This window comes from Gymnogyps californianus, chromosome 3 (assembly GCF_018139145.2).
Source record: "Gymnogyps californianus isolate 813 chromosome 3, ASM1813914v2, whole genome shotgun sequence".
Lineage (NCBI taxonomy): Eukaryota > Metazoa > Chordata > Aves > Accipitriformes > Cathartidae > Gymnogyps > Gymnogyps californianus.
The window spans coordinates 100,463,216-100,490,935 of record NC_059473.1 but is presented as its reverse complement, the minus strand read 5'-3'; the positions used below and the strand labels follow the sequence as shown (position 1 = coordinate 100,490,935).

Below are 27,720 nucleotides of genomic sequence, written 5' to 3'. Positions count from 1 at the left end.
CCTCATCCATTGTTTCTGAAGAGCTCCCTTTTCCTCTGCAACGTTCCTCTTTTTAACATATAGAACTTCTTCTTCTACAGAGATGAGTAACCTACCTGCATTTAACCTGCCAACACTACTGGAAAAAAAAGCAAGCAACCAAGCCAACCATCTCTACCACCTCCATGCCTGCAAACAGGTTATTCAAATTCAGCAGAGAGAACAATTTTCATTAGGAAAGCACCTTTTCTTTGTTCTACAAAATTCCACGCACCTTGCGTGAAGATAGAAACCTCCTAACATCACCACTCCCTACTATGGCGCACAGTTAGAGCAAACATCTAGCTGAATACCACTCGCCCAGGATGAGCTCCGATGCTACCATACAGCCCAAGAACTGGAAGCACCTGGAAGCTCTTAGGGCAGTTGTACTGAGATGCAGCAAACCAGGTAACGCTTATTTTCCATCCCTGTGGTTATTTATAGAATATTATAGCAAGTGCTCAGCAATGTGTCTTGCCACATACTGTGACCAACATATGTAAACACTACGGCCCCTCTCTCATATGCAAGCTGTGGGGTATAGAGAGTCTTGCCGGTCCCATGGCAGACATCAGCAGAGGCAGCTACAGGTTCAAATGTTGCTGCTGACTATGGTATGGTGTAGCTGCTTGCATCAGAGTTTATTTTTATGAAATGCGTTAATTTTTAAATTAAGATTGTGTATAACCTCATCCCTACGCTTCTGTGAAGAGATGGGCTGCAGGCAAAGCCTGAATTACTGTCATCTATTACGTTAGCATGTAATTAAGAGGTTCACAATATACCTAAACTGAAGAAGCTGAGGATGCCTAGGCCACAAGGCATCACTAGCTCTTCTAATGGTATATTTCCTACTTACAGATTTCATCTGCAGATTTCAGAAAATTCTGTGGACACTCCCCCATTTTGAAGGCAGCAAAACCAAAATGCAGAAAGCTGAAAATGACTGAAAAAGGAGCTTAGAACTGAGCCAGCTTTTCCACATGCTAAATACACATTATTTGCTAAACAATATGGTTCTCACAGCCATAGGCTTTCCAACCCTTCTTCCCTCCCCATCACCTCCGCTCCTTCACTGCGCAGGTGAATCACAGAACATACAGGTGTAAGAGTGCAGGCCACACTAAAAGGTTGACTCTACTTACGGTCATCCCTCACGCTGGGTGAATTTATGATCCGCTCCTGCTGTTAGAAGGAAGATAATAAAAGGGAGAAAACGCATCTCCGATGATGAGGTTATGTAAAAACTCATGCGACTGAACAAGGTGGGGATGTGGTTACAGGGCTGATCCTTCCTCTCTCATTTATGCTGGTACCAAAGAAGAAATATTTTTGAATTACAGAAAGATGGAAATTGAATACCACTTCTTTCTTTACAAAAATAGTTCACTACAACTGAGCTACCTATCACTTACTGCTATGTCCACAATATGCCTTTTTCGTCAAATTCTGCAGAATCGTCCTTGGGTCACAGAAGTGCAGAGGACCCGATGTTTATTTTCAGACTTTTGTCAGTATGATTTTTGTAACACAGGGAACAGAATTTTGGAAACTCTCTTAGTTTTGGGAGTTCTTAGTATCAATCTAAAGCAGTTAAATCAGTTTTGGAAGAAGGTAATTAAGTAAGGTATAACATCTAGAGACAGACTTGGGCTTTTTAACAGAATTCCTAGTCCTATTTAATTTACTATTAATTGGATTTCCAATACTGGATGATTCTCTCAAGCCCATAAATGAACTTCCCCACTGTGCCAGTCCCAACAAGTAGCCAACAAGCCACAGAAATCCACTTAGTCCTTGGGTTCTTTTAGCTGACGTTGGGTTTCTCAGAGGCTGGTCACAGCTGTAATATTTCTGTAAAGTTACAACATAGCAACATGAAAATTCCATAAAGCTGCATAATTAATGAAGCATTATAAATACATGTAAGCTAAGACCACAATATACACACGAGGTGCTTCAGGTAGGCACCAACACTACCTTATGCTGAGTGAGCTGCTCCAGCCATTTGGGATACAAGGAACTGAACTATGTACCTGTTCTTGCAAAGGAGTTATTCAGATTTGCCACCCCTTACCCCTTCACCATCAGTCCTGTGGTTAGAAAATGCACCAAGAGTGTCACACTGGGCACCATCTCCTCCTACAGCCAAGTTATCCGCGCAAGTGCCTAAACTCTACCCTTTTCCTTTCTCCTGCTGACAAGTAGAGAAGCTTCAGTGACCATCTGTAAGTGTAGACTACTTCTCTATCCAAGGGTGTTGTGGGGTTCCAAAAAGCATTGAAGTCATCCTGATGTATTCTAATGTTCCAGGAAAGTGATCACTGGACAAATAGCAGCAACAGGAAAGGTGAAACACGGAAAGATAAAGCACCGCAGCAGAGCCTGATGCTTTAGCACTCAGTAAATGTGTGTGCCGATTCCCAAACCAGATGCAGTAGGACTGGTTACGGTCTGCTTTCCACACACACTCATACAACTCTGTGTTGGAGGAAATCCTGACGCAAGTGGATTTTGATTGATTGAATTATCTTTTGAGTATTATTTTGTTTTTCTGTTTCTTATAAACTGATTATGTGAGTCAACTTGTGAGTCTGCAGGAAGCTCTTGTGACAACTCAGAAAACATCGTCTTAGTCATACTGCCAGGAAGTGTTAGCCGTGAATGCAGATATCGCCATGACCTGCATGTAATCAACTGAGGTTCTGCTTCATTTTCAGCATGCTAACGGACCAATCATAAACCAGTCTTCCCCTAAAATTCCTGTACTAAAGGTATGGCATTTTCTCCTACGTGAACGCTCAGGTTTAGACTATTTGGTCTGCCACGCTGGCCAAATTCTACCCGAGTCTTTCTGATATTATCAAAGAGCATTTTGAATTTCTAGGGATTCTGTCACTACTTACTACAGTATCTAGCCAGCTATTCTACAGCACTCCCATTTGAAGCTGCATCCTTTTTCCACTGAAAATGAACTATTATTAATCCTTTCAAAGAATCCATGAATGGCAAAAATATTTCACTGACAAAAAGAGCAACTGAATTACTCTTTATGCCTTTCATACATGGTATATAAATGTCACAGTTTAATATGGAGAAAATAATTGTCAACACACAATAATTACATATATTTCATATGATCTGGTATGTGCAATTTAGTGTTTTATTAAACAAATACAGTAGCTAACCAAAATCTGATTGCTGATAATGGGAAATTACATTAAAGCCTATGTTCCTATGGTAATTACTGGTCATCTGAAATTATATATGCCCTAAAACATAACAGAGAAAATTATCTTCCTGTGAAGTAAGAAATACAATAGAAATAAAGTTAAGGGACATGTTTATTTTGGAGCTTTCTGCAAGCAAAACTGCTTTGATACAAAATGAGTTCAATGATACAGTGCTACCATCCACTCAAGCAAAAGAAAACCTCACATTTACATGAATGCACTTTATATTGATATTCTTACAGAATAATAATTCAGATATCCAGAATGTGTCTGGCCTCATTGAAAGCAATGGCACAGAAACGCTGCAAGGTATTGGAGTATCATATTACTGGCGAGTGCTTAATTAACTCTGTGAGTTCTCCGATAGATGCTGTATAAATAAGGGTACTGTGAATGTGGGTTTGTATTCCTTAGTAGTTTTGACGTACATCCTTTAGTGTTTGTTTAGTTAGCTCAAAATGTGTAATTGTGTCTTTTGGCTTTTTAGTATTCTCTTTTTCTTTTTTAAAGAAAAATCATGAGGTATCCTTTACTGTTAACTAATGACATAGTGATAGGCCTATTTCATTGAGGTTGCAGAGACTTACTGTACATTCAGTACACTGTACATTCGGCAATTATTTTTAGTGTACTTTCTACACATTACTGTGTACAACTGTTAGTTTACATTAAAACTCTTCCCCCTTCTCACAGGATATGGCATAAACAAAAACAAATCTGACAAAAATTATACACATAAAATAAGACGACAAATACACAAATAAGGCCATCTGCAGAATTAAAAATCCACCTCTTGCGATATTTCACAATAATTTCTACATAGTATTTTACATCTTATGAACTTAAATACTTAATGTAAAAGGAAAAGACCTTTACGGAGCCAATCATATTATCTCTTCAAGGACTTGTCCAATTTGCTGGCTAGCGGCCTTCTCTGCGGAGTTGGAATTTTAGAAGGCTTGGCTGATCCTGGCCGAGAACCTGCTCGGGGTGTCGGTCTGCTTGTAGCAGGAACAGTTTCTGACATATCTGAGCATACAGACTGGATTTCTGAAATGTCAAAGTCAGATGCGTCACTGCCTCGGCGGCTACTTGACCTGCTGCCAGCCTTGCTTCCTGCTCGGCTTCCAGGTCTGCTTGGAGTTCTTCTGGTTTCTAGAAAGAGAGAAGATATCCATCAGTATTAGAGGTAAGGATGGAAAAGGTGTGCAGGTCTTTCCTAGGTCTTTGGCAACCCCAAAAATTCCTCACTGCACAAACTAAACTTTAGACCTCTGCCAGGCAACCTAGATGATGCCGCATCTCCCGCTAAAGAGAAGGAAATGTGAGATCAAATGCTGAGACATAGTTAATTCGTCACTAGCACATCTCATTAAAAATGTATTATCCTGGCAACTTTTCTTGACTTACTAGACATGCACTGTATATTCACTCAACAGGCAGAGCCTTTCTTTCCCCTGCTATTTTCTCAGCTATGAATTGAAAGAATTCAGTATCTGGCCTCTTCATGCATTCAGGATTTCTCAATACACGTACCTTGGAGATGCAGATGAATATCCCGATTTTTAGATGTGTACCCCTCTTTTTTTAAAAATCAAACCCATACAGTTGAAAGCTGCAAGTAAACAAGGGCAGGGTATACATTCTCCCAAACAAAGGGCTGAGTAAATGAGCTCTCAGCAAGCCTGCTAAAGTGAAAGCCTGCCCAGACAACGTGCCATAAAGAAAAAAACCACAACAAAGAATCTTAAATAGAAAATCATTAATGTGGTTTTTCATAATTTTCCAATTATGTATTGAATATTTTTGATCTTGACAAATCTGGTTCCCTGTATGTGTGAAGAACGCCAAGTTGAAACTGAAATCTTAGGTGGCTCATTTTTCAAATCACCTATAACTTAAAAGACATGTACTCTCTGAACAGGATTTTCCAGTACTGTTCAGAATGCTCTGCAGAGCTTAAGATGTAAGGGAAAGCCAGTAGAGCTATCTTCTGTTCTAACCATCTACCCCTCTCTCTTATACAGAGCTGCTCTGAGGATCCTGGAAGAGCACACCTTCACTGTTTTCTGTTTTCCTATACTGTTTTAAAAATCTCTATGGGATAATCCATTAATAAGGTCATCTACAGCTGCTCCCTGCACTTCTTTCAAAAGAAATGGACAAGTCATGATGAAGTGACCCCTTTGCTCCATCACAGTTGAGCATAACTTGAATACTGGGAAGAACTGAACCCTTTCTTTTTAAGTAAATGCTTCTTCCCTAGTTCCTTAGGCAGATACATTGGAGATACCACTGTCAAGAAGGTTGCAGTCATGAATTTGCACATCCAGAGCTGAACGTACCTGCTGTGCAACCATGTGAACAGAGGACCATTATCCTGATTATGTGCACCCTTGGCAATGCTAATGTGGAGACAGTAGGACTTCCATTCCTTCCCACTCTTCTGACATCTCCCTCACACCCTAATGTGACCCTAAGTATTCAGGTGGAAAACAAAGCAAGCGGTAGATCAAGCTCTAAAGTCAAGACACTCACCTGCAAACTGAGCTCTAACTCTGGTAGCTGCTGTTGACAGGATGCCGCTGTCTTCTCCAGAGTGGAAACCCTTCCCCGATAGATATCCTGGCAGTCTGAGTTTACTTCCTTGAATTGGTGTTCCCTATGCAAAAAAAATAAATTTTTTTTTCAATTGCCACTACTGAAGATAAGGTCTGGTATTAGGTAGTACATAGCTTAGAATATGATCATCATAACAACATTCATTGTGAATCTGAAATACTGGTTTGAGTCACTATGGGCATTTTTTATGGTGTGAAGTTTTGAACATTCCTTTAGGAGTTAGTATTTGAAGTAGTCCAAATGTAAAACAACAACAACAAAAAAAATCACTTTAACAGTCTGCTTGACATTAACATTTTAGCATTCTTTGTGTCTAGTTCAATACATAGAAAGAAAGAAAAATGCTACCTTCTTATAATTAGTCAAGCATATAAGATTAGTTGATGGTACATGACTTAAACAGAGACAGGTAGTTGAGGTTTCACGTCTGCATAGCTTGACTTTCCACCATTCTGACTGTGGTTACAGGTGGTGTATACATTTGTTTCAATTTTATAAATATTTTGAAGGCAAAACAAAACTACCAAATTTCAAAACCTTTTGCTAGAAAAAAAGCAGAAAAAAAGACATAGGACCATATTTAAAAAGTTCCTGTTGTCAATAGATTGTCTGAAATGTCTCTACTCCACAGTCTTACCCTGCCTACTTTCTCATTTATGAAATAAAATGAGTCTTGATTTACAATCTGCCCCAAATGGGAAGATATCTTTCAAAACCACAAGAATTAAATCCTCAAATCGCAAAATGCATGTAACACACTAGACAGGAGGTGTATGCAAGTAAGAGGAAAACTACAGTACTCATTCATTTCAACACAAAAATACTAAGTAAATATCCAAAAAGAAGAACAAACGCTGCAGTGATGAATGCGGCACGTGGAGTGGCCTGGATCCCAGGATCCTGCGTTCTGTGCCTTTGATCCCCATACAATGGTGGGATTGAATTAGGTACTGAAAATCAAGATCCAGAGGAGTGTGTTGGGAGCTGCCTAGAGCTAAGCACAGAGCAGAGGCCCGGCAGGAGCCTGCCTGGCAGCTTCCAGCTCAGACCATTTCTGGCACATGTGAACAAAAGAGCATTGAGATGCTACAGAGCAGACAAGCTGCTGCCTCTGACAGGGCTCGTCACAATGTTAAACTCTCTTTAAAGCCAAGTGCTTAACATCCAGCCAGCCACACCTTGGAAATCTCTGCTATACAGAGACTGCTTGGGAGGATAAGGAGAAAGGGAACGCCCTCCATTACTCCCGCTGAAGCTGCTACACTTTGGGCAAGGCACTGGGATAGAACCCCTGGTGCAAGAAGAGATCAAGCCTGTTCTTCAGTTTTGCCCTAAACCCAAATGCAGTCTACATATAAAATAATTAACCACTCTCTTGGGCAGAAAAGGAGGCAGAATGCCTCAGAAATTCACTGCAACCTACCCCACCCTACTCGTTTCATTTATAATCTTAAACCATGGTGGTTTACATAAAAGAAACTCACTGAAACTACTGGCAGTTCTAAGAGCAGGTGAGAAATACAGTGCCCCCATTTGAAATCAATGCCAACTGCTTTCGTCTCATTGTAATTCAGTGAAAACAACACCTTTCCATGTCTATAAACCCTTTACAGTACCATCAATTAATCTTACAATTCAGTTACCAGCTAAGAGATGAAAGAAGATACAGGAAAATATTAGAAACTGACAACTGACTCAACTTTGTGCTACTGTTAATCATTCTAAGCAACAGTCCCATGTGCTTGAAGTGCTGTATACATACTCACACCTGCAGTGTGCACAAGTAACACACCCACTTGCACAGAAGGAGGGAGTGAAAAGTTTGTTATGCATCTTTGAGCAAAGCCACACCGAGGTCATGTAAACTTAGCACCAGAAGGTGTCACATGAATAGCAATAGGCATCACAGTGCAGATTTGTGAAAAGCAGATACAACAGAGGTGGCGGTAGCACAAGCTTCCCCTCACCGAGCCCTCCGTCTAACGCAGGGCAAGAGTAACTCCTACAAGTGACAAGTCAGTTTGCAGCCTGATCCAGCTGCAATCTTTTCACTGACTGTAATGACATTAGAGGAGACACTTTGGCTCCAAGCCCATTCAAATTTTGATCATACAGCTTAACTGCTGGCACAGTCCTAATTGCTATACTAGCAATTTCTATGTAAGTCATGGGCTGGAAATAAGACCAAAGCTCGTTTCCTGTTAAGTCATCAAATAGCTATCTTATTAGAGCAACGATTGGTCACTACCCCCCTAAACAACACTTTCAGTTGCTGGAAAGATTTATATATCACAGTCAGTCTTTTGTGCCATCTTCTTCACAGTGACTGGGTATTTCTTTATTTAGTGGTTTTGCACTGGAGATCATGATTTATTAATCTCATTCCTGCAGTTCATGAATATTACAGTACTTTATGAATTCAAAGTAAACAAATTTAGGAAAGAAACCTGCAAAGTATATGAACTATTTAAAAAAAAAAAAAAGTACTCTTCCACATTTGCTCAACCAGTTTATTACATACTATTATGATTTGTTAACCATTTGCACTTTAAACATAAATTCATTGAGGCTGAGTTTTCCTGAAAGTCAAGAACCATAACAAACAGAATATAAAAAAAAAAGACTTGGGGAAAAAAAAAAAGGAAAGAAATAATTTGACGAAGGTCTAAAATAAAGACAATGCATTAATATGCAAAGGATGTTGCAGCTCTGAAGCACTGAAACTCTAGTGGCTGTTAGTGAAGTGACAGTTTTAGTGAAGGAAGGTCATTAGACTAGAATCTCTGTCCTTACTGTACCTCTGCAGATGACCCTTGATAGTCTGAGGATTCTGGTGGCTTAGAAGGAGTTGACGTTTTGCTGTTTGTCAACCATGGTTTACCATAGTTGCGTGTTAAATGATGGGGTGTCTGTATGAAACAATGGTAAATCAAAATATGAAGGACAGTAGATGGAAAACAATGTCATGGAGAAGGATACCCAGGTTTTCACAGGGAGATCAAATCTCATAGTAGAAATAAAAACCAAGCAGAAAGAGTTGATGACAAATGTTCTGAAACGAAGAGATGGCAGACCTTATTTTTTTAAACGAAATGGAGAGGTTCACTGCTCTTTCAGAGCAATTCCCAAATTGCCAGTTAGCTCATGCGGCACCTTAAATGTAAGGAATTCTTCTATTCCCATGTCGCAAACAAACAGTAGAGGAAATACACTGAAAAGACTTCTCAGATCCTCCCCAGACTATGAAATAAAATTGAGATACTTCTTCCCTATCAGCTAGGGAAAGCACCAATATTGTTGGAGCAAGGCGGGGGCAGGGGGGGCGGGGAATCTATACCCCGTTTGTTAACCAGTGCAGTTTTGTACGTTTCTCCTTACCTTCGGCGTACTTGTAGCAACTGCTTGCGGGGCAGCTGCCTGGCCAGCTTGACTTGACAGAGAAGTAGATCTGTTGGGAGAAGCACCCCTCGAAGAGGGTCGTGATCTACGGCCCCTTGGTCGGAAAGCTGCCATGCTCTGACTGGCACCATCTGCCAAAATGAACTTTTCACGCAGCTCCACATTTGTCCTCCCTTTAGCTGCAGCAAAGAAAGGTGTTCATTTAGTCAGATACGAAAATTGTCACAAGGCTGTTTATTGTCATTTTTGCCATGCCAACTCCAACACATTTCAACAATAAATAAAATGCATTACTGCGTAATGCATTTATTTTGGACACAGAAGAGTTATGTGCAGAACTTGCTTATTCTAATACTTTATGCCAGCAGGAATGAACCACTGTCAAAGGAAGTCAGCGTGATAATGGAATGCTCAACGTGCTAAATCATTGTTAATCAATCAACTATTAATACATAGACACAACCTGATGAGCAGTTTTGCTAACTCTACAGCTACTCATAATAAATAATACTTGCTTGGATGTTCCAGAAGAAATTGCTAAGTACAAATTACAGGAAAGCAGCAAATATATTTATTCAAAACTATGAAGTTATGTAGTTTGGCAACATGCAATGATGAACACAAAATCCAAACTATGATGAGGTAATTGGTGGCTAAGCACTCACACACACAAACACACATATGAGAGAATGTTCCGCAAGAATAGATGCAAGACATGTTAGCATTTAACTGTGTCAGTGTGAGTGACAATTGTTTTTGAAACACTCTTCAAGCGTGTCAAAAAAAATTAGCTCGCAAAGCACCAGCCCATGTAGGAACACATTAAGCTAAATGTAATGGGTGAAGCATATTGTTAAAAGTATATATATTTAAAAAGTGGGAAGGAAATGAAGAGAGAGGAGAAGAGGAGGAGAAGGAGACAAAGAGAGGGGTTTGCCAACCTATAGGAGGCTGAGTGGTAATTGAAGAGTTTGATTCCGAACGTAACATTTTACTCCCGTGATGATGAACTAGAAAAAATGACACAGGACATGGGTCACATTAAAGAAAATCGTTAGCAGGAGAAGAAATCAAGTACAGCAGCTGCATATGCAAGAGACTCGGAGCACCAGGCCAAAAGACAGGACTCAGGGCAAAAGCTGTCTCTAAGTGCTCTGAGGTGAGCTCTCAAAGGTCTCCTAAGCAAAAAGGAGATAGCTCTTGGACAGACTCAGCTGCAGTCCCAAGTATATTTGTGTAACGGTATTTATCTGCTGACATAAAGAAGTAATATAAGCTAAAATGATTTTATATAACCAAGTCCAATACTTTTAAAGCTGTTCATGACAACAGTTCTTTGAAATGTGATTTATCTGGATATACAAGAAGCCCTTGGTGAAAATGCAGATTTGCTAGGCGAAGTGCCTAAGGAAAAGTCTGAACCTGCACCATTGACATCAATGACTACTTTGCATCACTGACTTCAACAAGACTAGGATTAGGTACCAATGCACAACTTCCAGCGTCTGGATGATTTTAGAGAGATCAGTATTCCTTTAGACCCACTGTGTTGACTTACTCATCTGCTCATGTACTTCCCATGAAAAAGGGATAAAGTACTATAGAAAATACTAGAGAGATACATAAAATACAAGGTTTATTAAAGGGGATAAAGTTCCAAAAGACTCTTAATCTGAGGACAGTAATAAGGAATTCCAATACATTAATTAGATAGTTATTAAGCATTGTATTTCTCAGTGCCAACCCAAGTAGGAATTGCAACAGTCTACCTGTCAATAGGCCTGAGAAAAATGTTTGGGATACATCAAAACTGATCAAGTTAACCCTTCAATGAAGTCAGATATTTTAAGGCACATTTCATTTTCCACTACCTTGCACTTTTGAGGAATAGGAGTAGAAAGCTATAAAGTAAGGATGGTTCTGCAGGCATAAATGACTTTCCTGTAGTAGCAGGTGCAGAATCAGGTGCTAAATTTCAGTTAGACCTGTGGTCCAACACCAATAAATGTAGTATTACTGTTACATTTCTTTAGTAAACAATATATGCAATATGTTGGTAAGCAAAAGGACTATTTTTAATACTGCTGAAAAACTCACAGATGTCATCACAAGGTTATGACAGCTCTTTTATGATACTATGACAAGAAGTTTTATGGTACCTTTTAAGCCTGTAGACAAAGGTTTCTAGGCCTTAGTGGCACACTGTCAGTCCTTACAGGGTTTTGTGGTAGCTTCTTTTTGGATTTAACATCCTTGACTTAGCCTGACAATTGCTACAAATACAAGCTCTCCACCCTCTCAAGGTCTGTATCAAACTGTTTAGAAACCTTGGTCCCAAAGTAGAAGCTGTGTGAGATAGCTGACACTGGAGTAAGGTCTACAGGACAGCTGATGTCTCTGCCTTCGCTAGCTCACTTGCCTCTCCCGAACTCTTGTGCGCCGTTCTTGCACTATTACAATATTGATTGTGATTCCACAGAACCCCTGAGAGTTACAAATGCAGTAAATTTAATGCTGCTAGTTAATAGGACAGAATTACCTAGTTACAGAACATCAGCTCACTCTGAACAGTCATTATTATACTTTCTGCAATTTTACTACTCTGGCTACTATTTGACTTGTGTCTCTCCCACTCTCTTCACAAATGGCTTCTTTCCTATCTCCAACTGTTCATCCAAAAATAGTGCCAGACAAAGCCTACTTTCCCACTACAGAAGTAGGCTTTCCAACAAACTAAGATGTCATTACGTTGCTGTGTACTGCTAAAACAATGCATTTGATACTATGCCCTGGAGGGCACGGTGATAGAGCGCTCCCTGCTTCCCCAGAGCACAAAGTCCTCCTGACCATAGCATTTTCCAATTGCTTTGTACAAGGCTCAGGGCTCTGCAAAGTGGTTCTGGGGAGGATGCCAATGAAAAGACAGGGCTACAAAGGCAGAGCCTGAAAGCCTGGGCGCAGCCACTGGCCGGAGAAGTTTTTTTGCATTGTTGTTACTCTTCAATTCAATTGCCTTATTTTGATTTATTGCCTTAAAACTTCTCTCTTACTGAGAAGGTTTTATTGGACATTTCTGTGGGCTATTTCTGCCAAGTCATACAAGCAGTTTACATGCCATAAACTCTATCTGGGCTAAGCTCAATTCTTAATTACACCACTCTAACGCTGGAGGAACTGCGCAGAAGACACCACAGTTATTCTAGACATACATCGGTGCAAGTGAAGAGGATCTTAACCATGGGATTTAAAGTTTACAGAAACAGATCATTACATGATGTTTAGTGACATGATGTTTACAGAACTGGCATTTTATACAATTCAATCTCCATCTTGAGACAATGAATGGTGACTGTATCCAAATAATTATCTGCATGTCCATTTTAACAGTTGTGTTACATACCCCTGCAAGGATCATTTTTCACTAAGAACTCATCGAGTGCCATCCAGCCACCTCCAACACGAACCATGACTGTACTTCTTAGGATACGAACAAGGCGCAGTTGTTGAGAGTCACCAAACTGCAATAAAAATCAAACAAGTCTGAGGTTCTCAGTCATTCAGATGCAGTTCAACGCTGATAGGTTAAAAATCAGATACTTTAAAAAGTTTATTTTGATATTTAATTATTAGTAAACGCTAAAAAATCAGATTTATTTGTGCAGATTATTAAAGCTGTTAAGATTTCAAATCAGATGCCGCTGCATTAATCCAGAGGAGATGGCAGGACGGTAAGAAAGAATCTCAGGTTTAATTTTATGCTTGATTCTCAAACGTCTGAGCTCATAAAGGAAGCAAAATTAGTAACACATTATTTAATTGGTTACAGTCTGCGTTTGTGCAAATTAATGAAGACCTATTTGCATTATTTCACTGTTAAAATCTTAAGCAAACTCTCTTCTGCAACAGCCTAGTTTTTTAATTATGTCAGCTGAAAGGAAGGCAGCATCACTTTAAATGATCAGTATGTACGCTGGAAATTCAATGCGTTACAAGTGTTGCACAGTTCTATCAACTGATTAATTTATAGGGATATTTTCAGGTATAGCGTTGACACTGCTCACCTATAGCAAGGTGCATGTGGGGAAGGGAGCATTAAAGAAGCAATGAATGATTGCTAGCTATGATTATTGTCCTTTGTTATAAACTGTTTGTCACTCCTCTGTCTACACATCAAGGTTCTTCATGATTCGAGATGCACAAAAACCTGTTTCATACTAACTCTTGTACTAGCCCACTCTTCCTTTGGGCTGATGTATGCCCAGGCCAGGTATGTTTTGCTCTTGAAACCTGTATAACAAAACCTGTATGCAGTATCGCCGTTCAAATCCAGATCAAAGAAAACATGACCAAAACGTTGACCCCACAATCTCATGAAAATTAACCAGAAGAATTCAGTACTTTTTAGCCAATGCCACTAAAATATTTATTTTGATATCAGATCATGAGGCCAAGTGTAGTACTCTCATATGCAAACATGCAGAGCACTCACTGAAACCAACAGGAGTCAAATACACCTCTCTGGGACAATCTTTGACCCTTGGAGAAGGCTGACCATAGTTCAACTGTACCTACTTGCTCCACTGAGGGGACTGAAATGCTTTAAATGCAAACCACACAAACGTGCTCCCTACTTGTTAAATGACTTCAGTTGTTCGGTACTACTTAAGCCAAGAAGAGAGAGTAAGTTTAAAGGAATATTACTTTTAGGAACCAAACAAAAGCAAAGCTCACCACTTAATTCAATAATAAAATATTTTGCTATAAATAAGAACATTCACATGAGTATTATTTGTAAGGGCTTTTTAATAACGCATTCAGTCCGTGCCGAACAAAGAACCGTTCTACATATGCAGATCTAAGTTAAAGAGAAATGGCGTCCAAATCGATGCCGTTTATTTTCATTGGCTTGTTTCTAAGGAGAATTTTTTCTAGAGGTTCTAAAGATCCTATCTTTTTTCTTTATTTTTTCCCCCCACCCCAGTTTAATTCTTCAGTTAGACTCCATCAGGCAACTATACCAAGGGTCAGATACACTTTGGAAACTGCGTAGGCTGTGGTTAATTCAGACAGTGGGGCTTCTGGAGAACAACGCAGGTATCTATCAAGGCATTTTTCCTAATGGTAATTCAGTTCATTTCCTTCTTAAAATAGCCTGGATACCAACTTTCCTTTAACAATATTTACTGTTGTTTCAAATAATCAGAGGTAAAAATACTGGGATAAAAACGTAAAGGAAGCCTAGTTTAAGCTACAAAAACGCCTGCTCTTGACAATAGCCATGTAACATCACTGTCACTAGAGAAGCCTCAGCCAACTTGCTGTAGGTGCTTTGTACTATGATGCTGTTCTGCACCACTAAGAGTCAGATGCTTTTGAAAAATACTGTTTTTTTCCCAGATCTGAGAGTACAGATGGCAGATAAGAGGATTAACATAATTTCAAACAGTCTTTTCAAATAGAGGCTTGTTCTGTATGTGGAAAACATTTTAAATTATTACTTAGATATATTGCTTGAGGCATGTGGTAAGATTACCCACTGCTCTTTGTGCTTTCTTCTATACTTCAACAAGCTCTGCCAATAAATAAGAATGCAACTATATTTTCAACATCTCTAGATTTAAAATGGCTAATGCTGTTAACACTAGCATACCCAGAATGGATGATACATAGAATGGATCATACATATTATTGCCTTTATAAGAGCATGCATAAGATACTAATGGTATCTGGTATCCAGTTTGTGTAAAGTATTTCCATTCTTACCAGGCAAGCATGATTTAACAATTTAAGAAGCTGTGTATCAGTATGTACCACAGGACTAAGTGAGCACTGGTTAGCGTATCCTCCCCGTACCACTGTACAGTGCCACTGCAGTATGACTCACTGATGACCCAACTGACAAAAAGTATTCTTAAACACAGCTCCCAATACATTATAGACCTGCCATAGCTCTTTGAAAACACCTTGGGAGAGGAAAAAGTCGAAACCGGAACAGCAAGTTTAATTTGCCTGTTTCCAAAATATGTATTTAATGATTCACTGCGTTAGTATATAAATACCAACAGTCAGCTAGGTTCTTAATCAGTCTGCTTGATGGCATGGGGATTTTTTTTTTGAAAATGAAAGTATTTTTTGCCTAATTTGCAATAAATAAGTGACATGACACTGGGATCTGTGTTTACTGTGATTAGCCTTTAATCTGATAGCCTAAAAAATATATCATAGAATTTTGAAGCATTCTGCTATAAAAATGAAAATTGATAAAATAATAGCAATTCTAAAATTGCAGTTTAAATGCTCAAGATTTTTTACTATGGGAATTGCTGCTGACCATTATCTGGTTCCTTTAAAAGTAATCTCCTTAATGAGGAAAATGGCCAAAGAAAGCAGGTGAGGGATTGAAGAGGAGAAATCCTGAGACAAGGAATGCTCCATAGCATTTAAAGAAATACCACAGCTGACCAGCAATGAATTAGCTGAAGATGAAAGGATGGCGAGAAGACTGACCATTGCAAGCTTCAATCACTATGCGTTAGAAAAAAAGAAAAAAGAAAAAAAAAAAAAGAAACTTCATAACACATTCCACTGGTTTATACCTGATTTCCCAGGAAGAACTGATAAGAAATGAAAAATGGAAGAAAGACACGATTAGTTTACAGGAAATTCTCTATATGACTCTAGAACACATGCAAACTAACACATTAGACATTCTAAATAAAGTATCTACTTCAGAGCAGGTAGCTAGCCATCCGGAGACTGAATATTGGAAAATATTCAAGGCCTTTGTTTCCTTCCCATTGCTGTCTCTGTGGTCTTTTAAAATCATCTACAAGTATTTAGTAAACTCTCGTAGCCAAATATGGCATATTTAATCTGAAATCATTCTGGTTCTTGAATCTAGGGGTAGCAGATCTCTCTCTACAGTTTGATATTTACTTTTCTGTGATCTAAAATTGTTCTGCAGATATCTAACACATTTCTTGTACTTCTTCAGGAGGAACAGTGTGCTCCAATAAAATGACAAGGGAGGATAAAAGCGATTGAATACACTTTGGTAAAAGATTTTTAAAGTACAACACAATACCACAGGAAAATACCACTGGTTTTATGAAACCAATAGAAGATCAGCTACAGTTTAAACACTTCAGTTATCCAGGCAAAAAGATTGGCTTTTAAGGAGCTGTTGTATGTATGTATGCATGTGCGTATGTATGTATGCATGCAGTTAGCTTTTAAAAATTCCCATACATTGAAAACGCTTTCAGTAGTTTCAGCGAAAATAAATACAAGCAGCAGCATTTTCCCATATTTTTAGCCTGTATATTCTAAAAGAAAAAAACCATAAAATTTAGACAGGCTTAAAGAAAACATATAATTGTCATACAGAATTCCTGTAAATTAATATAGCCTAATTCCTTGCATAACCACGTCATATGAAGAATCTTCAAGCTGAAAGAACTAAGAAGGTCCTTAGAAGACTTACCCTGTATTTGTTATCCCCAATCTGTTCCACTTGAAACCGTTTTGCACATTTACATTTAGCTACCTGCCTTGTAACCTGCAAAAAACCACAACTGGATGATTACTTTACTGCTAATATCACATTTCTAAATATTTGTGTAACTGGTAAACTTCAAATTATATAGGAGTGAAAATAAAATTATTAAAGAACATGACCCCAGTAGAATAGAGTGCAATCTAAGAAAGCAGAGAATGTACCTCATCTTCAATTTTGTCAGCATCTGTGAGAGGCTTGTATGCATCCTTGTTTGGATGAAGAGCTGCTACAAATTCGTAATAGTCAATATATCCATCACCATCTCTATCAAAAATGTCTGCAACAGCACTCATTTCAAGTCGGCTTGTTGGGAATTCTGTAAGACAAAGACAACAACAAAAGCTAAGTTTTTTGGCTTTTCAATCGCATTACAATGAAAGGCTTTATCACAAATATTAAAAGGTTTTTAGGCACTAGGTGACAGACAATGCTTGTCAAAAAAACCAAGGACATTCAAAAGAGTGAAGGAATCTTTCTGAAAAAACAATTTGAATCTCCAATGTTACCTAGATATTGGATTAAAATGAGTATCATAGTGTGGCTTGAAGACAGACACTGAAGTGAGGGCACAGATTAAACTCTAAAATACGTTGGTTTGTTTTTTGGTTTGGTTTGTTTTTTTTTTTTTTTTTTTTAACATTTTGACCTTCAAAGTGCATAAAATACCACAGACGAACAAGATAAATTGTTAGTGAGGAAAGGTCAAGCGAGAATTTCACTGCTAATTAAATTCGGAATGCAAGGCCTTCCCACTGCAGAAACATGCATGGTGTTTCGTGAAATCCTTCTTTAGATCATGTTCACAGCAGCAGAATATTAACCCACACAGAGATTCTCTATGAAATGGTCAAAGAAAATTTCAAGATGGTGAGCAGGGATTAAATCATGAGTATTTAGCAGTTATAACAAGTTGATACCAACTGAGTTAAACGAGTAAGCTGTTTAACCTCGTAGTTGTATCAGGGTTTTTTCATCAACTTCTGTCAATTCATGCGAAACAGCAATGCGCACATATAGTGACTATATTACTGCATTTCCTAAAGCAGGGGGAAAAATATATACACTACAATATTCTCCTACTGAACAACTTTAACATGAGATGCTAAAAGCAGCCCAATTCTGAATCTTCACTGCTCAAAGCAGAAGTCTCTATGATCTGAAGATGAAGGATTATTTTAAGTAGTAGGCCCTTATCTGTTCTAAGTCAGTTGCTAAAGGGAAAGGCGATCACACACAGACATGATGTGGAAGGCTTACGTTACCACCAACTGTGCATACCTAAGGAATACCAATCCATCAGGAAAGCTAGGAAAAGCCCCTTCCTAGTCTGACTGCTTGACATCTTGATCCTCATTATACAGGTATATGAGCATGGTCATGGTTCACGGAAACACTGGTTTCAGAAATTACATGGTTTCCTTCTATAATTGAAACTATTCCATGTAAGTTCTTTAATAAAAATCATATGATCATATGAACTGATTTTGAAATTATCTATAGGTTTTATAAGGTATGTTTTACTATTCTGACTCATCAATGAAAAGTAATTGTTGAACTGGCTAGTGTACTGTAGGAATTACAATCTGAGTCCAGTAAACCAGTAAACTATTAATTAGCCAATAATGTAAATGTGACATTTGTAATCTGATTCACAATGTAAAAGAACTAGAAAGAGCTTCTAGAATCTAGAAATATTTTCAAGTAAAATAATTATATTTTAAATTAATCATAATTAATGACTTCAAAAGGGAAATCTGTGACCTTCTAATACAATAAACCGCATATGGTACACTACATAGACAGTAAGACTTCATGAGATGTTTGTTCCAAGTTCAATATTAAGTTAATTTTAAAACTTACTTGAAGAAAGAATTCCATCGATAAATTCCTGCCTTGTTATCTTTCCATCCTGATCTTTATCAATCCTCCTAAAGAAGTCCATCACACGAGACTTCTTATGGTTCATCCATCGCATGTATTTTTTCCTCCAAATATCAAAATCAAAGTTGGCAAATTCTCTCAGCTTAATAAAAAAAAAAAAAAAGAAAGAACTTTTTGCAGTTGAAATCAATCTAGAAAATCAAAGAGAGATACCATCTGTGTTCTTTTGAATAACTGGTTCTTTGAGGACCTATATGAACATTTTAAACATCTTAACTCTCCTCACATTTAAGATGAGAATGACAGCTTTTAAAGCACTTTAAAGGCACTTGTATCACAGTTTTCAGTTAGCTGTATCATACAATATAATACAAGAAATATGGAAGTTGTTTACAGTATTTACAGCACTGACAATTTACTCCAGGGTAAACAAAATTATGCAAATTGTATATTCTGTACAGTCCTTTTCTGACCTCTTCAAGTCTGTCCAAAGCATCATTAAGTTTTCTTCTTCTTTCCAAGGCCAGAAGCCAGACTTGCTGCCATTTGCTGACTAAAAGGTTTACCCGTGGATTCTTGGTTTCGATTTGCGCCTGGGCTGCTGACGGATATATGCCTGGTGTGGGGGAACGCTTTCCTGTTAAAACATGACAAAAACGTGTAAGTCTCTCACAGTTCAAATAAAACAAACATTCACATGAAGGGTACTTGACCTTCCTAAAACTACTCCTTCCTGTCCCAAATAATGAGCCCATACCCTGATATGATTCCATCTAATGGGATTTTTTTTTTTTTTTTTTTTTTATCATTGCTAGGGAAGGACCACATGGTGGTTAAAGTATCTTTTGTCTAGCCAGAAGCACCTAGTAGTGGCTGCACTAGTGAAGCTGCACAGGTTAAATAAAATCTTTGCAAATCTCTCAGAGTTGCAAAGTAAACAACCTGATTTTAGAAGCAGGTTCCACGTATGGGTAAGTACAAAATACAATGGGTAAGTATACCTAAAAATACAAAAAGCAATTTCCTCACTTGATGATTCACTTTCCATTCAACTTCACTGAACACACTTTCTAATTGGATCCATGTAATTTCATAGACAGTAAGAGCAAAATTTTGTCTCTACATCTTTATGTAAAAGAAGTTGTTTGCACTTTCAGATAATGGTAGATTTGCAAAGACTCAGCACGTGCACACCCTTGGAAGTTTAATAGCACACGAAAGGCTGCACGCTTTAAAAACAGGTATTCAAGAAGTATAGGACAAAATTTAAAAATACAAGTCTGCTATGAGAAGTTTCCTCACAATGAAAAATGAGAGATAATTAGAAAAATGAGCCAAGAGAATTTCACCCTGTTTCACTAGAAGCTAAATCAAACCTATTAGAGTATTAGTCATCTGTTATCTTTATAGATACAGCAATGGTGTGTGTGACCTGCCCCAAAACACTTCATTACTTACTTCCTGCTCTCCCCTTATCAAGGACAGGAATATGAGATTGTACTGGACTGGGTTCAAGTGCCTTTCTTTTATAGGTCTTTGTAACTTTATCCACATCAGGTTGTTTTCTGGTCATTTCCTCCATGAATGTCTGCAATCAGAGGTGGCTTTAATTAACAATACACAAAAGTGACCACAGGAACGAAAAACACATACAATAGCAAAACACCAAAGTTACAAGAATGGCACAGAAAGACTCTTATAATGCCAGTCTCACATAAAAGACACAGCTAAAGGTTTTCTAGGTAAGAAAAATCAGCAGTATAAGCTTTTAAGATCACTAAGGCCTGGCTGTTAAAGGAAGGCTAAATCTAAAAAACAGTCTGTCAAACTCCTTTATTAACTGTGTATGGTGAGGTGAGTACAACAGAATTTTGACTCTGAGTACTCAGGTGCTCCTTGCTGTCCAGACTGCAGTTCACAGAAGTGAGACAGCTCTGGTGTGTAAGCTGGGGTATGAGTGTTCACTGCACCAACAGCTCCCTCTGGCACTTCATAAACATATTTTTGAAATCAAATCAGTAAAGCCACACTGCCAACACTAGCTCTAACGCAGCAGCACTATTGTATATTTCACGTGGGGTTTTTATTATCATCATCATCATCCTTGTTCCTATGGAGAGTTGTAGGTTTGCTTTTAGAACAATGTGGCACTGAATTTTTGTTTGTTTGTTTTTTTTTTACCTCTGTGTTGAATAAACTACAAGCACATCGTACACATACAAAACACGCAACAGAGTGTTTGAAAAGGGATTTGATTATTAGGAGAGAAAATAGCTAAGGAGATTCACGCTTGATTACGAAGCCTAGCTCAGACGTGAGCACCTTTTCTGGAACGTGTAGGACATGCATTACTTAACATGCCTTACCTGATGTTCGGCTATAAGTGCTTTAACTTCCTCAATCTCCTGGGGGATAACCTCTTTATCTTTTTCAGTAAGTGTAGTCTCTGCCCACTGCAACCAGGACAGCAAGGCTTCCAGCAATTCCTGGTTAGCAATAAGTCCAGCCAGAGCTCCTGCCAGTCTCTGTTGATGTTGTTTAGCCCATGCTAAGACCTTGATAAAAGAACCAATGCATGAGTATGTGCATTATCTGAAATTCTTTAAAATGTATTTAAAATTGCTCTGCTAACTGTAAACCCAGAGCTTCCTCCCACGCCTATTGATGTTTGATTATCAAAGGTGCTAGATGTAGTGGCTCATCACTAAAGGTGCTAGGTAACTAGAATTCCCAGTTCAACACATTTTTTTCCACAGATATTCCGGATTAGGTGCTGTTAAATGCAGGAAATAGCACATTCAGGCACATATTAAGAACTTTATCGAACAATATGTATAAGTTAGTGAGTCACACAGGATTTGGTGTCCGTCTTCCTCCTGGGCACTCCTGAAGCCATACTTTGCTAACCAGTATTTTGTTTTTCTTTGAACTTCTTATACACAGAAAATACCACCTTAGCAGCTGAGAGTGTGGTACATCCTCTGAGACCTACTTGCAGCTACTTAAATCATTTGGAAATCTTCTAGATTAAGAACATATTGGACTCAAATCCTCCTTAATGCAATCAGAAAATGCTTCAAGTTTGCCCTGTATTTTCTTTCCTTTGGAACTTTTATGTTTCTCCCTAGAAACTATTGGCTTTCTTCACATGGGAAATGTCAGGCAGTATTTCCTTTAATACATACAAACAAAGAAGCTTGACCATCTGCTTTAGTTCTTAAAGCCCTATAAGTTTTAAGATAAAACCTAGGGAAGCATGGTATTCACATCCATCACTGCGGGTATTTTAAATGTTTAGTTCTCAACAGCTGGATCATTTCCTCCCAGTGTAACTACCACATTAGTTGTCAGCTACGTTCCAATCAAAGATGGACTGTTGCAATGAAGATGGCTTGACATATACTGACCTCTTCAAACCTGGCTCTGATGATTGTTATCCAGTGCTTAATGGTGGTGATGGAGTCTGGGTGGCAGATAGCTAGGATAGCTTCTCCCATGCCTGTTGCTTTATTCAGTTCTGCCTTTTTCTCTTCCAGTTTCTTCATAAATTCCTAAACCAGAGGTAACAATTTCAATTAGATGTTGACAAAATTTGCCAGAAAAATCTGAGTGCATAATCTGGAAGGTCACGAGCCTCTCGACTGCTCAAACAGATTTGAGTTGCAAGAAGCAAGTTTAATTTGTCTGAGAAAAGTTAAAAATATTTAAAACACACCTATTCCACATAAAGTACTAAATGAAGCTCTAAAATCTTTATCCCAGTCTGCCAGTCCTTAAAAGCCCACCATACTGTAAATACTTGAGAGACACATGCCCTTATTAAAAAGAGAAGGAAAACCACAGCATTTTAGAAGTGCTGTACCTCAACTATATGATGGTTAGAATCATTATTGGCAACATTTCAGATGAATTGGTTTGTCTGTCAGTTACAGTAATTCTTCATAATAAACTATCAAGCTCCTAGCAGAGGCTGGAAATGTCCGACTAGTAATTACATGCTCAGACAAGATGACAGAGGACTTTGGGAGCAGCTATACTAAACTAACACAAATGTAACAACTCAGCAGCTGAGGGGGAGAGACACAACAAGAATAGGGACAGAGACTGCTAATTAACCAGCTGTTTCCAGAGGCACTGCCATGTGGGAAAAATCTTGTAAAAGCGAAAGGATGTTTACAGCTTTAGACATCCAAACTCATAGCCATTGATGTTCCTAGGGAGTCCAGCAGAGGAAAGGGTGACAGGACCAGAACTGGGCGCGGGGGGGGAAAACAACAAAAAAACTGAAGGACTTTTCCCATCCTTTCTATAGTTTGCATTTCTTTTTTTTTTTAAATTATTATTACTACAATAGTTTTACTATTCTGCCTATTTTATTATGTCTAAATGTTGTGTAAGTCTGTGTGTCTTTGTGAGCACCTTTAACTGGAACTGCCAACATCCCTCAGTGCCTAGTGGAATTTTTTGTTATATTTTAACGTCTTTAATTGGGCTACAAAATGGAATCATGTCTCTAAAAGTTTAACTCTTCCTCTCTCCATCCACGAAGGGCTATTTTGGATTCCAGAAATCAAAGATCAGCCAAGTCAGATCCTAGAAAATTCAAAATCACCTAAACATTGTAAAAACAGATTCTACAACAGCTCATGACATTATCCTGTGCCTTTATAAAGTAAATATGAAGCTATTATGAAATAAAAGTGTCAAAGAAATAATCTCTTCTACCTTATTCTAAAAGCCTGGAATAGGTAGGTTGTATATTTAAAGAGACTCATTACTAATTGATTTTTACTTAAATTTAAATTAATGTCAGAGTTTAAGACCCAATCACAATAGCAGTCCTTCTCTCATAAAAACGCATGAGTTCTTACAATATTTCAGTTCAAAATGGTTTTGGAAAAGTCGAGGTGGGTTGTAGTCAGAGATTACCAAAATAAGCAAGGGCCAGGAGGAAAACAGGCAACATCATCATTGTTTTCCCTACACAACTGTACTAGAATATCTCAAAATCTAAATCTATGACACACTACATACAGGGTATTAAGCTTTCCCTCACTAAAGGATACTAATTGTATTGAACTCTGTGGCAGTCCAGTGATATAGACACATTTACAAGAGAGGAGATGGGATGCTTCTCATTAACTAATGCCGTGCATTAACCCACTACAGCTCTCAGTCCCTAGAGGGGGTGGTGAGTGACAGAAACCTCTCTGCCTGAGATAGTAGAAATCATGTGCAGTATTCAAGAAAAGAAAATCAGTAATGGGCATAAAGATGGACCATTCGGATAAAATATCATCCTGAGGAAACCTTTCAACAGGTAGCTGGATACAAATGCATTAAAACTATTTTACAAGAATCACAGTGATAAAACGAAGAAACATTTCATATTTATGTAAATAATGTCATAGTTGTACATTTTTTTATATTAATATTGCAGCATTATAATACAGCCATGGTGTTTAAAACTAGTATCATATATTACATTTTCCCTTATTTTCTTTTTTTTCTTCTTGAAAGCTAATGTTATAAGCTTAAGTGGAGAGACCACTCATTCAAGGAAGATGTTCATGTATGTGCTTATTGAGTGGTAAAGCAGCAGTGCCACAATCCTTCTTAGCTTGACAATTTCCGTATTTCTATTATTTGGCCTTTAAGAAGAAAATGTGGTTGGGAGAACCTCTTCTAAAGTGTACTAAAATAATTTTAAGTACAGTATGGCCACATCTAACACTAAGGTTGGTTGTGTTGTGCTAGTGATTATTCTCCGCAGCTGGACAGGGTTTCTCAGAGACAAACTTTGCTTTGGTTTGAGGTTCCAAGTTATGCTTCAGCTTTTGCAGCACGATTTTGAGCTTTTGTACAGAAATATTTTGTTAACCAATCTACATTGCAGAGGGAGAAACTTAAGATGTTTTTTTCTAATGATTTCAGTGGACCTAAGATTTCATTCAGACAGTTCTTTCCTCTGTGTTGAGAAGACTAAAAAATTAAATAAAAGGAAACTGATGAAGCACATGTGGAAGAAAGGCAGCTTAAAAGACTGATTTCATTGCACCAGAGACAGCAGGTTGCTACTGCCATCATCAGTCAGCATACGCTGATGGATACATACATTTGCCACCTAAAGAAGAGCACCCAGTTTCCAGGGCCCTAAATTAAATCTGAAAATTTCTTCAAAGCATTGAAGTTTGAGTACCTTGAAAACTCCCTAGTTAAGAACCATTAGATAGTCATACCCTGCACGCACTTCTCTGCATAATAATATTCCCAAACTCAATTTAAACAGGATGCTTTTCCACTCTCCATAAGTTTTGTTATAACTTTCTTCAGAGCAATGACGAACAAATCCATTACTCTTATAATTTCCTCTACGACATTCTGGGCAACTTCATTCTTACACTACGTTCTTGGTAATATTACTACTGTACTTACAAGAAGAGTTTTGCATGGGCTTAAACGCGCATGTTTGTAGCCTCCTGTTCGCAGAGTGAAACTATGACCTCTATGCTCCTTACTTAGCCATTTTCCCATTTCGTTACTGCAAAGTTAGTTTGATGGTCTATAATCTCGTATCTGCAGTACCTACGGCACTGCAATATTTCAGTACCTAATGCGTGTGAAGCATGACAGCACACTGTTTTACCATGACAGAAGGTTAATGGATGATAACATCATTCTGCTGACATTTACAAATGACCTTGAAAGAAAAGTATATGCTGTTTTGCTCAATGGTGCCGAGAAGACAGATACACTTTTGCTACTGTAGCAGTCTGTGTTACAATTGTCAAGCAGCATGTATTCCATAGAGGGGTTTGCATCTGTCTCTAAATGTTTACAGCAACTTTCTAAAGGCCCATTACTTTCTTAGTAAGCCAAGATGACTCAAACAACAGCCCGACACCAGTATGGGCACAAAACTGTCAACTCCATTAAATTTCTAGCTTCTCTATAGAAACAGTTGCAGAAACAAACACTGGATGCTGGATATGACTATATGGGATAGGCTTTACCTCCTTTCCTTTATTCTACCCTCTAACAGACCTGTTAGAAGGAAGACCACCCTCTTCATTTTCTTGCTTACCCTGTGCTGGTCTATCAGTGTACGCAAGGCCTCTTCATCGTCTGGAAGGACCCCATGGAAACGAAGAGCCTGCTCCGCCTCTGCCAGCCACTCTAAAAGGACATGGACAACAGAGTGGAATTCTTCTGCCTGTTAAAATACAAGAAGCAGTCATGGTCATTCATGAGGGGATCTGACAGACACGCTGCAGCGTATACAAGGAGACTGAGCCCACATTTGGAGTCGTTAATCACGCAGCAGTACTGGCACATTAACTTTCCATTAAAAAGTCAGTGATATACAGTACTACATTTTCATAACTGTAAAAATATCTCATGCTTCCCAAAAAATTATAGGAAGCCTAAAAGGCTGTTCATGCTTTTAGCCATCTGATTTATAGTGTATTTGCAGCTCAGTTGAGAATGTCATGCCTTTATGCTGACAAATTACAAGGGAGGTGCTTTCATGGACCAGCTGGAGAGATGAGAACTGTATTTTCTGCATAGACTAAATCACCAGTTAAGCAAAATTAATTGACAGCCCGTTGGTGACTGACCCTTTTACGTCTGGAGAAAACCAGAAAGTTCCACCTTTGGGCACAGCCATATTCAGACACAATTAGTGTTTGAGGTAGCTCAGGCTTGTGCCTGCTGAGATACTGGAGAGCTGGACAAGCACAGTACCCTGGGAAAAGCAGGGCAGGAATTTTATACATCGCTATTGCAGGAGCCCCATCCTACCATCAACCCAAGCTAGTATATCTTCACAGACCTGTACATCCATATTATCTCAGGTTTGGAAACAATACAGATGGACCTATTTGTTTGGGATCGGTACCAGCCAATACTGACATACATACACTGTTCTAGCTCCTGAGTGCACTCAGCACAACCCCATTTTTTCTGCAATGTACTTCACCATGCATTGTAATTGTGCCAATGTAAACAAGTTTTCAGTACACAAATTTACTTCTTTCCAATAAGGCACGAAGGGCATAAATATGATTGCAATCTCCAGCTTCCTGTGAAGGGAGCATAGTTCTTAATCACCTTTCACGCTTGACTAACTTCAGCGATTTCCTTAGATGGTAAGGTCTTTGAAACATTTGCTTTGCATTTGTAGTATAGAATAATAATAACAGTAATAATAAATGCTAAGAGGCATTATTTATGTGTTGTGGTAAAGGGATAGAGACAAGGTAAGCAATGCATGAGCAAGAAAGTGAGTATTTTCAAACGAAATTAAATTAAATTGAATGACGTTAAGTGAAAATGAAATTAATTTTTTGGCAACTAGACTGCAAGATATTTTCACTGCTTCTCATAAAGTACATGCAGCATCAGTAATACTCCTCTACCTGCCGAAGAGCCTGTTCCAGTCGTGTTTGCTTGGATACTGACAGGGCACAAACTGTCTCCCAGCGAGTGCTTAGCTCCTGCATTTGGACTTTGACCCAGGAAGAGTCATCACGACTGCCTTCTATCAGCTCCCTCGCAGAACGCTTCAGAGCCTGGACGCTGCTTGTTCTTTTTCCCAGCTCCTTCTGGAAAACCTAGGCACCACCAAATACATTTGAAGTGTTTAACTCATTAAGGCATAATTACGTGAAGAACAGCAAAAAACTACTGGTTATAAGAAGAAATCAAAATATGGATTTAGTTCAGTCAAGAGTAACTCCATCTAAGTGATGCAAAACACAAGTTCTGCTTATTAGATTCCATATGAAGTTATTTACACTTGTTGTGGTTTAACCCCAGTCAGCAACTCAGCACCACGCAGCCGCTTCCCCCTCCCCCCTCCCAGTGGGGTGAGGAGGAGGAAAGGAAAGGAAAAAAAGTAAAACTCGTGGGTTGAGATAAGAACGGTTTAATAACTAAAGTAAAATATAATACTAACAATAATGAAATATAATAATAATAATAGTAATGAAAAGGAATATAACA

At 38.4% G+C, this 27,720-nt stretch overlaps 1 protein-coding gene across 5 annotated transcripts in view; it reads right to left on the bottom strand.

The window, feature by feature from the left end:
- Positions 1–3,085: 3,085 nt before the first annotated feature.
- The window catches only part of DST (dystonin), a 315,541-nt gene continuing 290,906 nt past the window's right edge, over positions 3,086–27,720 (bottom strand). For 3 of the 5 annotated variants that reach the window (XM_050893474.1, XM_050893475.1, XM_050893478.1), the window contains 15 exons: positions 27,135–27,329; positions 25,799–25,927; positions 22,122–22,265; positions 21,081–21,269; positions 20,173–20,302; positions 19,188–19,351; positions 18,694–18,856; positions 16,995–17,149; positions 16,759–16,833; positions 15,872–15,889; positions 12,676–12,793; positions 9,255–9,454; positions 8,675–8,785; positions 5,793–5,916; positions 3,086–4,409 (listed from right to left, as the gene is read on the bottom strand). In XM_050893474.1, the coding sequence (XP_050749431.1) occupies positions 4,144–4,409; positions 5,793–5,916; positions 8,675–8,785; positions 9,255–9,454; positions 12,676–12,793; positions 15,872–15,889; positions 16,759–16,833; positions 16,995–17,149; positions 18,694–18,856; positions 19,188–19,351; positions 20,173–20,302; positions 21,081–21,269; positions 22,122–22,265; positions 25,799–25,927; positions 27,135–27,329 (2,181 nt within the window). In that variant the 3' untranslated portion in view covers positions 3,086–4,143. Of the gene's footprint in view, positions 4,410–5,792; positions 5,917–8,674; positions 8,786–9,254; positions 9,455–10,216; positions 10,286–12,675; positions 12,794–15,871; positions 15,890–16,758; positions 16,834–16,994; positions 17,150–18,693; positions 18,857–19,187; positions 19,352–20,172; positions 20,303–21,080; positions 21,270–22,121; positions 22,266–25,798; positions 25,928–27,134; positions 27,330–27,720 lie in introns of all 5 variants that reach the window. The other 2 variants (XM_050893477.1, XM_050893476.1) reach the window with 2 other exon arrangements.